The sequence below is a fragment of the Erythrolamprus reginae genome, chromosome 2, assembly GCF_031021105.1.
Source record: "Erythrolamprus reginae isolate rEryReg1 chromosome 2, rEryReg1.hap1, whole genome shotgun sequence".
In the NCBI taxonomy this organism is placed as follows: domain Eukaryota; kingdom Metazoa; phylum Chordata; class Lepidosauria; order Squamata; family Dipsadidae; genus Erythrolamprus; species Erythrolamprus reginae.
Genome location: NC_091951.1, coordinates 7,130,333 through 7,143,242, shown reverse-complemented (window position 1 = coordinate 7,143,242; position 12,910 = coordinate 7,130,333). Strand labels below are relative to the sequence as shown.

Genomic DNA, 12,910 nt, shown 5'->3' with positions numbered 1-12,910 from the left:
CGAAACCTCAAAATCTTCAACCTTCGATTGTCTACAGTTGACTTCTCCCCTTTTCTAAGAAGTCTATAAGTTTAAGTTTAAGTTTAATCAGATTTGTATGCCGCCCCTCTCCGCAGACTCGGGGTGTGCATAAGGGGTGTGCATAAGCGCTCCATTGTGCCTACAATCCCTGTCCTACTGTCCTATTTGTCTTCTTTTATCATTACTTTCCATACTATGTTTATATAAACTGCTATCCTATACTTGATGGACAAATAAATACAATTTTTTTTTTAAAAAAAATCAGAATAGCAGTGGATTGCAAACCAAATTAGAAGTGTGATGTTCATGGAAAGAAAACAAATGCATCCATAAGAATCTCAGGAAGTGAATGGCTTTTTCAGGTGGAGACCCGAACTCCCCTTTGCAGCAGTGGTGGATTCTAAATCCCATCACTACCAGTTTGCATGTGCAGAAGCAATCTGGGCAGGTGGGTGGAGCCTCCCACCACCATCACTACCAGTTCACAGAACCAGGCCGAACCAGGAGCAACACATTGCTGCTTTACAGACACCACACTTTAAAAACTATTGCAGGAAAATTAGATCAGCTTTTCAGTCATGAAGCCAAGGAGAAGCTGTTTTCAGCCTTGAGGAAAGCCAAGACGATTTGGTCTATTGAAGCAAAAAATCAGAAGGAGTTTGGGAACATCTTTTCCAAATAATAAAATCTGAGGAATATGACAACAAGATGGTAGATGAAATTACCCAAATGGCAGTAAAGGGAGATATTGTGGTTATGGGTGATTTCAACATGCCTGATGTTGACTGGAATATCCCCAGTGCCCTTACATGCAAAAGTAAGAATATAGTAGAGGCCTTTACAGGAGCAGCTCTAGCACAGCTGGTTAAGACACCAACTAGAGGGGAGAATATTTTAGATTTAGTTTTTACGCATGGGAATTGGGTTTCAGAGGTCAAGGTGGGAGAAAATTTAGGTTGCAGTGACCATCTATGTTTGTGGTTTGATGTAAAAACTGATTTTGAGCAATCCTATACTGCAACAAAAGTATTGGATTTCAGAAAAACAAATTTTAATGCAATGGGGGAATATTTAAATAATGAATTAAAGGGGAGGGATAAAATGGCAGGAGTGAGCACCCAGTGGACTGTATTAAAAAAGGCCATTTAAAAGCCACAGGACTGTATGTAAGGCAAATAACTAAAGGTAAAAGGAAGAAGAAACCGCTATGGTTTAGCGATGACGTAAGGGCTATAGTCAATGAAAAAAGGCTGCCTTTAGGAGGTATAAAGTGTCTGGAAGTATAGCTGATAGAGAGGTGTATAAAATGAGACAGAAGGAGGCGAAACAGATAATATATGCTGCTAAAGCCTCAAAAGAGAAAGAAATTTCAAAACCAGTAAAGAAGGGGGAAAAAACCTTTTTCAGATATATTAGTGATAGGAAGAAGAAAAACTGCAGCATCACAAAGCTTAGTACCGAGAATAATACATGCATTGATGGGAATAAGGAGATCGCTGACCATTTCAATAGATACTTCTGTTCAGTTTTCTCAAAAGACACCTTACAAAATAATACTATAGAGGTATATAGCATTGCTTCCAGCTGTACGGATTCAGCTCCAGTGATTTTAGAAGCCGATGTCGTAGAAGAACATGAACGATTAAAGATAAATAAGGCAATGGATCCAGATGGCATCCATCCCAGAGATCTTAAAGAACTCAGAGCTGTCATTGCTACCCCCTTGACTGATTTGTTTAACCAATCCCTGTTAACAGGAGATGTTCCTGAGGATTGGAGAATGGCCAGTGTTGTGCCTATCCACAAGAAGGGCAGTAGAGAAGAAGCTGGTAAATACAGGCCAGTTAGCTTGATATCAGTTTTAGTTAAAATGATGGAGACTACTCAAAAAGAGGATAAATCAGCACCTAAAAACAATAACTTATTGGACCCAAATCAGCATGGCTTTACTGAAGGCAAATCATGTCGTACTAATCTCATTGATTTCTTTGACTATGTCACAAAGGTGTTGGATCAAGGTGGTGCTGTGGATATTGCCTATCTGGACTTCAGCAAAGCCTTTGATACGGTTCCACATAAAGAGCTGATAGATAAATTAGTGAAGATTGGACTTAATCCCGGGATAGTTCAGTGGATTTCAAGCTGGCTGAAGAGTAGACATCAGAGAGTTATTGTTAATGACGAGTACTCTGAGCAGAGACAGGTTACAAGCAGTGTGCCATAAGGGTCTGTTCTGGGTCCTATTCTTTTTAATATGTTTGTGAGTGACATAGGGGAAGGTTTGGTAGGGAAGGTTTGCCTATTTGCCAATGACTCTAAAGTGTGCAATAGGGTTGATATTCCTGAAGGCGTCTATAATATGGTAAATGCTTTAGCTTTACTAGATAAATGGTCAAAGCAATGGAAACTGCAGTTTAATGTTTCCAAATGTAAAATAATGCACTTGGGGAAAAGGAATCCTCACTCTGAGTATTGTATTGGCAGTTCTGTGTTAGCAAAAACTTCAGAAGAAAAGGAGTTAGGGGTAGTGATTTCTGACAGTCTCAAAATGGGTGAACAGTGCAGTCAGGCGGTAAGGAAAGCAAGTAGGATGCTTGGCTGCATAGCTAGAGGTATAACTGACTCAGGAGAGATGACGATGAACCACTTACAGATGCAGGGGTACACAGAATTATGTCCAGACAGGCTTATTTGAGAAGAAAGAGGTTGGGTGTGAATAGCTCTATAGAACATTTGGCCATGCCTTGTGCCTATATAAGGGAGAGTCTTGAAAGGAATCAGTGTGATCGACAACATTCTACAATGACAAGAAGTTCATTCCATGTTGTAGAAATCCAGTTTGTTTTCTGACTGTTTTAAAATACACAGATTGTCTATCTGAGACTTCTGCCAGAATGCTGTAAGTTTGGAATGATTAATAGACACTTATCAGAGACCTTTAATGAACTGTTGGAATCTGGCCTGGAAAACTAATTAGCCGTTGACTTCTGCCCAGTTCCTAAGAAGATTCTTTTCACTTTTAACTTGGCAAGGTTATGAACTAGTTTTCTTAATATATCCAGTTTATATTTTCCCAGGTGGTCTTTTTTGTGTGAAGTTATTTCCTGGGGTTTACTAGCTTAGACAGAACAAAAAAAAGACCCCATATCCCCTAGAACACATTCTGGACAAGGCCATGGGAGTTGTGAGCTTCACCACCTGATTATGTGTCTCTCCTGGTGGTTTCAGACAGCATGGAGATGACATGGGGCCGGGTCCAGGAGATTGTCAACACTTCTCTGAGGGAGGGGTCCTTTTTGGCTGCCTGCAAGGAGGCAATTGTGTGCCCCCTCCTCAAGAAGCCTTCCCAAGACCCAACTATTCTCCTGTCTCCAACCTTCCCTTAATAGGAAAAGTTGTTGAGAAGGTGGTGTCGCTTCAGCTCCAATGGTCTTGGATGAAGCCAATTATCTGGGCCCTCAGCTGTCCAGTTTCAGGCCTGTTTCCAAATGTAAAATAATGCACTTGGGGAAAAAGAATCCTCAATCTGAGTATTGCATTCGCAGTTCGGTGTTAGCAAAAACTTCAGAAGAGAAGGATTTAGGGGTAGTGATTTCTGACAGTCTCAAAATGGGTGAGCAGTGTGGTCGGGTGGTAGGAAAAGCAAGTAGGATGCTTGGCTGCATAGCTAGAGGTATAACAAGCAGGAAGAGAGAGATTGTGATCCCCTTATATAGAGCGCTGGTGAGACCACATTGGGAATACTGTGTTCAGTTCTGGAGACCTCACCTACAAACAGATATTGACAAAATTGAATGGGTCCAAAGACGGGCTACAAGAATGGTGGAAGGTCTTAAGCATAAAACGTATCAGGAAAGATTTAATGAACTCAATCTGTATAGTCTGGAGGACAGAAGGAAAAGGGGGGACATGATCGAAACATTTAAATATATTAAAGGGTTAAATAAGGTTCAGGAGGGAAGTGTTTTTAATAGGAAAGTGAACACAAGAACAAGGGGACACAATCTGAAGTTAGTTTGGGGAAAGGTCAAAAGCAACATGAGAAAATATTATTTTACTGAAAGAGTAGTAGATCTTTGGAACAAACTTCCAGCAGACGTGGTTGGTAAATCCACAGTAACTGAATTTAAACATGCCTGGGATAAACATATATCCATTGTAAGATAAAATACAGGAAATGGTATAAGGGCAGACTAGGTGGACCATGAGGTCTTTTTCTGCCATCAATCTTCTATGTTTCTAAGTAAGATTAATGGATTATTGTTGAGACTCCATACCTGCCAAGGTTGCAAACTCCCTTTGCCCTCCTTCCTTCTCCTCCTGGATATGGAGGAATATGCAGCATCCAAGGCATGGGCCAGAGTCTTAATAACACTGTAACAATGGTGGGAATTACAGCCTGTCTTCATGTTCTTTTTCAATTGGGTCTCCAGTGGTGATTTCTCAGTGCATCTTTTCCGGCCTTTGACAGAAAAGATATGATTTGAAAAATAGCAGAAAAATGACTGATACCCAAACGGTTCTTCGAAAAAGAAATTGTTTTTATAGGCATCCTTTATTGGCTCCGTTTTCTTCCCAAAATCAACAGTCCAGATACTATTCACATATTTGAGAGCTCTGTGGTATTTCAGTGGATATATTGAAGTGAGTGTTGTGATCCAGACTTTCCTTCCAATGGTACCTGGCAAATGCATAAATGTTAAATGGAAAGGGATAATTCTGTCCAAAACAGCACCATGTTCTATGTAATGAATGTAGACATTGACTTGTCTCCACATAGAGAGGGCACCTCTGAGGTGTGCTGTAAATAGTGTTGTTGAGAATTGTTGTGATATAACAACACAAATTCCATTTATAAGAAGCAAAGGAGTAACAGTTCTCATGTAATTATCTCCATTTTCTGTGTCTGGAGCAAAAAGACCAACCAGGGTCCATCTGAAATGAAGAAGCACTTGGACAATTCCTGGGTAGAGGACTCCCTTTTTGGGGAAAAAACTGTGATAAAAGAGCAATTGACCTTTGTCATGCAGCAAATCTGAAAATAATTCAAAATTGATCTGGAAAAAAAAACAATGAAGAATACTGCATAAGATCTGAGGTCAGGTCGATTCCAAAAAATATTAGCTTTAAAGAAATACAATTTCATGAGCTTATTAGAATAAATTATTATTGATTAGCCATTAACTCTTATGAAAATAAAGAATAAAAATACATAACATGAACAAGACTGTATATAACAGTAGTATAAAAGAAAATGAGTTAAAAAGAATAAGAAAACAAAATGAAACTCAATGGTGAAAAAAGTAAGGTTCTACATTTAGGCAAGAAAAACAAAATGCACAGGTACCGTATATGTGGTACCTTCCTGAATAGTAGTCACTGTGAGTGGGATCTTGGAGTCCTAATGGATAACTATTTAAATATGAGCCAGCAATGTGCAGCAGCTGCCAAAAAAGCCAACATGGTTCTAGGCTGAATTAACAGAAGGATAGAATCAAGATCACGTGAAGTGTTAATACTACCATAATACGCCAGTAAGGGGCGTATATAAGTGCACTGATGTGCCTATCGTCCCCTGTCCAATTGTCTTCCCTTATCTTATATATCATACATATTCTCTCCTTATCTATCTATCTATCTATCTATCTATCTATCTATCTATCTATCTATCTATTTGTTTTCGTAGATTTTCACGGGTACAGGTATGACGGTCTTGGTATATTCGGGTTTCTTCCCATGTAGGATTTGGAAATTTCTGGCGACGTTTCGATGAGTTCAGGCTGGTGTTTCTGTCCTTGTTCTCAGGTGAACACTGCGAGACCTGAGCTGCATTCCTTCTATAAATATATATATATATATATATATATATATATATATATATATATATATATATATATATATATATATATCATATATATTCTCTCCCTCCCATCTACTTCTCTTCTTTTTTACTTTCTATCTTTATATATATTACTTAATGTCTATTCTCTTCCATATGTATTGTATATTGGACAAATAAATAAATAAATAAAAATAAAAATACTTTATAAGGCCTTGATAAGGCCATTCTTGGAATACTGCATTCACGTTTATATAACCTTAATCTTAAACTCGATTGAAGATTAATAGGAATTATTAATATGTGTGAATGAACCTGCCAGTAGAGGACAGTACCATTAAGAATTTTTTTTTTAATATTTCAGTTGGCAGTAAGTCCTTCAGAGATTTATTACTCTTAAAGCCATTTATGAACGCTTTTAGAATAAAAAAAATTAACACGTTGGCTAATATGCTTGTAATGTTTTAAAAATTAAAGTGATTGATTAATGATAGTGATTTTTCTGAATTCCTAAGAAATATGTGTTTTGATCAGCTTCAGGTAAAATAATACATTTGGGTTATATTATTTTTGCGATGATTATGTAGAAACATGCTATCCCTGCTATCTCTGCTGCAACTTCCTTTTTTGCAGAAGAAACTTTGATGGCGCATTTCTGCAGAAGACCATAATCAGTTAAAATAATGTCATGAGAGGATAACACTGTGGATCCTAACCACTAACTATGATGCATATAATGGCCATGATGAAAAGCCGTTTGTCAGTTCCAAATGGATCGATCACATATCGACCCATCACTCATTCAGTTTACCTATAAGTAGGCATACAAACCTGGGGGACTTTGTAGATGTCTCCTAATGTTGACATCTGGATGGAGATGTCATAAGTAGCTGAATCAATAAGAGCCAAAATGTGGTCCTTCCTTCCACAGCTGTAGTTGGGAACATTGGCTTCTCCATTAGAGAGAATGTCCATCAAGGCATCTGAAGTCAAAAGTGTGTTTAAATAGTTGTCATGGATGTTGTAGCCAAGTGTGAAATTTTGCATAAGCTCGGAAGTCTTGTTGACCAATTGAATATTAAAAATGTTGCGTAGTAGTCTATACTTATCAAAAGGAAGACTAAGATTAAAAAACAGTTTGCGTTATTATCATCATCATCAAGACAAAAAGCAAAAAAAAAACCTTTTTCAATTTAATGCTCCTTATCTCCCAAAGCCTTCTGTGTCTTAAGCCAATGCTGATCAAAGATCAGAAGCCAATGATAGTTACCTATCAGTATTTCTTTTAATGAGTGTTGGGGAGAGGACATGGAGATAGCTTTCCACTAAAGTTAAAAATCACAAATCAAATTATTTCTAGTAGAACTCATTTTCAACTGACAAGTAACAAGGAATTCAAAACCATGGAATCATTAAAATAGAACTATCATAATAGAAAGAGGCTGTTTCATATGTGACCCAGGAAATCAATTCCAAAATACAGTCATTCTCGCTTCCTCTAAGGATTAGGCACTGAATATGAATGAGTGGTTGTAAAAATATAGACATGAACTAGGCAGAGGCCAGTACAATCCATTCAATAACTACTTGAAACCAAATCCTTCTGAATTTGACTGCAAAAAATATGATTTCTGGAATAGAGTTGTCAAAGTCTAGAAGGCTCTATCTAATTCAATGGTTTCAGCTACAAATTTTCACAGTTTCAGTCACAAATTGATTTCTATGGACCTTGTTCTTATTCTTTTATTCTTCTTCTCATTTTTGTTTGACAATTCTAATAAATAAATAAATAAATAAATAAATAAATAAAATAAAAAGTTGGTATTGAAGTATATAACTAAGGATTAGACCAGAAAGGTTATGGAATCTGGATTTTTTTTGGAAGCTGTTTATTTTTCTACCCCATCTTTGGATACAATATTTTTTTTCTATTAAATGAGACAAAACGGAGAAGCAATGGAAGTCAAAACAATTCAAGAAATAAGATCGGTCCTACAATACAGGCATCAGTGAAATAAGAAGAAAACAATGAGAACTGCAAATAGAGGGAATGAAACTCCATCACAGTGAATGACTTACATCTCAAATAGACAATGAGGAGCTGTGTTGAAAGGCAACATGGTTGTACGCAATATTTTTGTTCCAGTATTGATGATACTAATGATATGGTCTCCTCGACTATAATAACTCCATGACTTTTTTTCATCATGTTGTTCGAAATTCAGCCGGCAGTTCAATCTAATCTTCCCAGAAGTTGGCTGTGACACCAGCAACAACAGAAGCACAAGCAGAAGCTCCATAATTCATGGGTCAGAATCAATCCCTTTCCTGTTTCTAAGAAGGAACAGTAAGAGTGAATTGAACAATTGGATGAATTGAAAGCACTTTTATAATGTGGAAAGCATTGTATGTGACTGAGGTCTTTGTCCTTTTCTAATGCAAGATCCCTTCCATGTTGTTTTGATGTTTACCTCAAAGACAATCATTGGAGAATTAGCAGAAGAGGGCTCAGAGATCAGAATTTTGAAAATTACAGTGGCAGCTGTCTTCTACTCTGGGCACCCTAAATATCTTCAGAATTCCATTCCCTGAGGAGTAGCTGGAGAAGAACATCTTAGAGAAAAATAACAGATCCACCTTTGGGGATAGATCTACATTTTGTGTACTGGTTATACTCCTTTCCTGTCAGGTCTTGTCCAGAAAGTGATGTTGGATGAAGATAGTTCAACACCCAGGGAATTGACTTCTGCTGTTCTTCAGTGTGATAACTTGTCTCCGGAAAACATTGGGGAAGATTATGCAGAGTGATGTCATTTGTTGATATTTTGTGCCATACGTCTTGGGTGGCCTTGAATTATAAATGAATGAATAAAAGAATGAATGAATAAATGAATTGATGGATGAATAAATAAATAAATAAATAAATAAATATTCGCCACACCAGAAACTGGTTTAGGGGGACCTTGTGAACCTTTTTCTTTTTTTATTAGATGTGCTTCATGGAGTGATACCTCTTTGGCCTACTCAACTGTGAGATATATGTTTTGAGAATCCCACACCCCCACAAAATTGCAAAAGTACTTGGTGAGTTTGCTTGAGAGTCCCTATGTTCCTGATTTCTCTCGGTCAGTTTTTCTCTTTGAACTACACTTATTATCTGGAAGGATGCACATTGATTTTGTTCATCTTGGCCTATAAAAATAAACTGGGGGGTTTCAGGTATGGCACCAGCCACGACCCCAGGGAAGGGGGGCAGGAGTGGCTATTATAGCCAGAAAAACCTTCAGCCTACGCAGGCTTTCTGCTCCCGAGATCGCGGGTTGTGATTCACTCAATGTGAAGTTGGACCTAGGGGTTCAGGTGGGCTTGTTGCTCACATACCGGCCTCCTAGCTGCACGTCAGCAGCCCTGCCAGTGCTACTTGAGGAGGTAGCTGAGCTAGCAGTGGAGTTCCCCATATCTATTGTCTTTGGGGACTTTGCCATCACTTGGTGAATCCTCTGGGTTGGCACAAGAGTTTATGGCCACAATGGCAACCATGGACTTGACCTAAGTAATTCAGGGCCCAACTCACAAATGGGGCAACACTACCGATATGGTATTTCTCTCAGGGCAGTTGAGTAATGACCTGAAATTAAGGGGCTTGGATATCTTGCCTTTGTCATGGTCAGATGATTTTCTGCTACCGCTGGATTTTGACTCTCCAATCCTTCCCTGCAGGGAGGCAGAACAGATTAGGAGGTTCCGCCACAGAGCCCTAATGGACCCAATGGCTTTCAGAGGGCACTTGGGGTTTTTCTGGATTCACTCATACACAGTTTGGCAGAGTCTCTTGCTGCAGCCTGGAATACGGCGGCAGTGTCCCTAGACTGAATTGAGCCTTTGTGACCTCTCTGGGGCAGTAGACCCTGCAGATCTCCTTGGTTCACCTTGGGGGATGAAATGCCAGAAGAGATGTCTAGAGAAACGCTGGAGGAAAAGTATATTGGATTCTGACCGAACACTTGTAAAAGCTCATGTGGAGATTTACAAAGTGGTGCTCTGGGTGACAAGATGTGCATATAATGTTACCCTGATTGCATCGGGGGAATCCTGCCCAGCCACCCTGTTTAGGGTGACTTGCTCCCTCCTTAATTAGAGGGGAGTTGACAAACCTTTGCAGGGTAGTGCTGAGGACTTTAACAATTTTTTCATAGATAAAATTGCTCAGATCTGGACAGACCTTGACTCCAATTGGAATGCAGTGTCAGCTCACAAGGAGTCAGTCAAGATGACAGGGGCCTGTCCTGGTCCATCTGTATAGGAGGAGTTTGACCAGGTAACACCTGATGAAGTGGACAAGGCCATGGGAGCTGTGAGTTCTGCCACTTGTTTATTGGACCTGTGTCCTTCCTGGCTGGTTTTGGCCAGCAGGGAGGTGACATGGAGCTGAGACCAGGAGATTACCAATGCTTCATTGAGGGAGGGGTCCTTTCTGTCTCCCTACAAAGAGGCACTCATCTGCCCCCTACTCAAGAAGCCTTCCCTGGACTCAGCTGTATTTACCCATTATTGTCCTATCTCCAATCTTCCCTTTATGGGGAAGTTTGTCAAGAAGGTGGTCTCACTCCAGCTCCAACGATTCTTGAATGAAGCCGATTATCTAGGCCCTCAGCAGTCAGGATTCAGGCCTGGCTGCAGCATGGAAACTGCTTTGGTTGTGCTGATGGATGATCTCTGGTGGGCCCAGGATAGGGGTTTATCCTCTATCCTGGTGGTCCTTGACCTCTCAGCGGCTGTCGATACCATCAACCATGATATCATTCTGCACCTGCTTGAGGGGTTGGGAGTAGGAGGCACTATCTTATGGTGGTTCTCCTTCTACCTCTCCAATCAGTCGCAGTCGGTGTTAGTGGGGACTCAGAGGTCAGCTCCTAGGTCCCTCCCTTGTGGAGTTCCTCAGGGGTCGGTCTTGTCCCCCCTGCTGTTTAATATCTACATGAAAATGCTGGGTGAAATCATCCGAGGGCATGGGGTGAGTTGCTGATGATACTCAGCTATACATCTCCACCCGATGTCCAATCTGTGAAGCAGTAGAAGTGAAGTGACAGTGTCTGCAGGCTGTTAGAGTTTTGATGGGTGCTAACAGGCTCAAAAATCCATCCCCACAAGATGGAGTGGCTGTGTGTTCTGCCTCCCAAGGACACCTCAATCAGTCCATCCACCACCATTATTTTGCCCCCCTCATAGATGGTCCGCAATTTAGGTGTCCTCCTTGATCCACATCTGACATTATAGCATCATCTTTCAGCGGTGGCGATTGGGCGTTTGCCCAGGTTCGCTTGATGCACTACCTGCAGCCCTCGGTTTGGCATGCTAAGGTGGCAGTTTCAGATGAGCTTCCTAAAATCTTTTCCTTCCCCATTTGAAACCCTCTATTCCCACAAATCCCAAATCTCTTAAATAAGGAACACACAAACATAAAAAAGGAAAACATGGAAGAGACAAAGTTATTTATCTATATTCTGCCGGGCTCTCTGGTTGGCTGAGATCTATCTCTTCTACAACATACCTGCTCCCATGAACTATGGGCAGAACTTTGTATAACACAATATGTACATGACAAAACAAACATACATACAAAGAAAGAAAGAAAGAAAGAAAGAAACAAACAAACAAACAAACAAACAAACAAGCACTATTCTCTCTGACAGTAGCAAAACCTGTCCAATATGCCATACTCTCTAATCCTTATAAAGATCATTACTATTTTTCACTTTCATGATAAATCACACAGTTTGAAAATAAATTGTTGTGATTCAGTCTGTCCTTTAACTTTAACTTTTATGAAAATTGCCTTGGATGAATCCACTTCTGCAAGGCCTTCCCTTTTCTTTGGTGTCACCCACCTTCATGGATGGCGACGGTCCCCTCAGGACAAGGAACACAGTTGTAGCAGCAAAATGTCTCTCCTTCTCACTTCTCCTTGAAAAATCCAGGATGACATTTTCCCGCACATTTGGACTGAGGCAGAGACTAAGCAGAAAAATAAGGAATTCCAAATAATATCTGTTAGCACTAACCATCCTAACATGCTGATGTACTCTTGAAATAAAAATGACCGCTGAGTTTCTAGAACTGTGTTGAAATGAGGTAAAGTCATGAGAACATGTCCCTCAGAAAGTGTTATGTCAGGAATCTTTTGCTACAAAATGTATGATCTATGGGTGGGAACCTCTTAGTCCCAGCTAGATATCCAAGACAAATTCTCTATAATTAGATTTTATTTATTTATTTATTTATTTATTATAAAAGTTGGAAGGGACCTTGTAGATCATCTCATCCAACTTCCCCACTCAAGCAGGAATCCCTACTGCATTTCATATAAGTATCCATCCAATCTTCTCTTGAAAGTCTCAAGTGTTGGAGCTCTCACAATCTCTGCAGGCAAGCTCTTACTGTCAAGAAATTTCTCCTTATTTCCAGGTTGAATCTCTCCTTGGTCAGTTTCCATCCATTATTCCTTCTTTGGCCTTCTGATGCTTTGGAAAACAGCCTGACCCCTTCCTCTTTGTGGTCGCGTTGATGGATGATCTCTGGCGGGCCCAGGCCCGGGGCTTGTCCTCTGTCCTGGTGCTTCTCGACCTCTCAGCGGCTTTCAATACCATCGACCATGGTATCCTTCTGCGCCGGCTGGAGGGGTTGGGAGTGGGAGGCACTGTTCTTCAGTGGTTCTCCTCCTACCTCTCCGGTCAGTCACAGTCGGTGTTAGTGGGGGGTCATAGGTCGACCTCTAGGTGCCTCCCTTGTGGGGTGCCTCAGGGGTCGGTCCTTTCCCCCTGCTATTCAATATCTACATGAAACCACTGGGTGAGATCATCCAAGGGCATGGGGTGAGGTATCATCAGTATGCTGATGATACCCAGTTATAGTCTTCGGAGAGGGGCGGCATACAAATCTAAATAATAATAAATAAATAAATAAATATACATCTCCACCCCATGTCCAGTCAATGAAGCAGTGGAAGTGATGTGCCGATGCCTGGAGGCTGTTGGGGCCTGGATGGGTGTC

The 12,910-nt window shown here is 40.3% G+C and overlaps 1 protein-coding gene across 1 annotated transcript in view; it reads right to left on the bottom strand.

Annotated features, from left to right (window-relative positions):
- The window catches only part of LOC139159076 (vomeronasal type-2 receptor 26-like), a 49,867-nt gene that overhangs the window by 19,554 nt on the left and 17,403 nt on the right, over positions 1 to 12,910 (bottom strand). The window contains exons 4-6 of the mRNA XM_070736441.1: positions 7,940 to 8,118; positions 6,692 to 6,980; positions 4,299 to 5,078 (exon numbers count right to left, since the gene is read on the bottom strand). Coding sequence (XP_070592542.1) covers positions 4,299 to 5,078; positions 6,692 to 6,980; positions 7,940 to 8,118 — 1,248 coding nt within the window. The remainder of the gene's footprint in view (positions 1 to 4,298; positions 5,079 to 6,691; positions 6,981 to 7,939; positions 8,119 to 12,910) is intronic.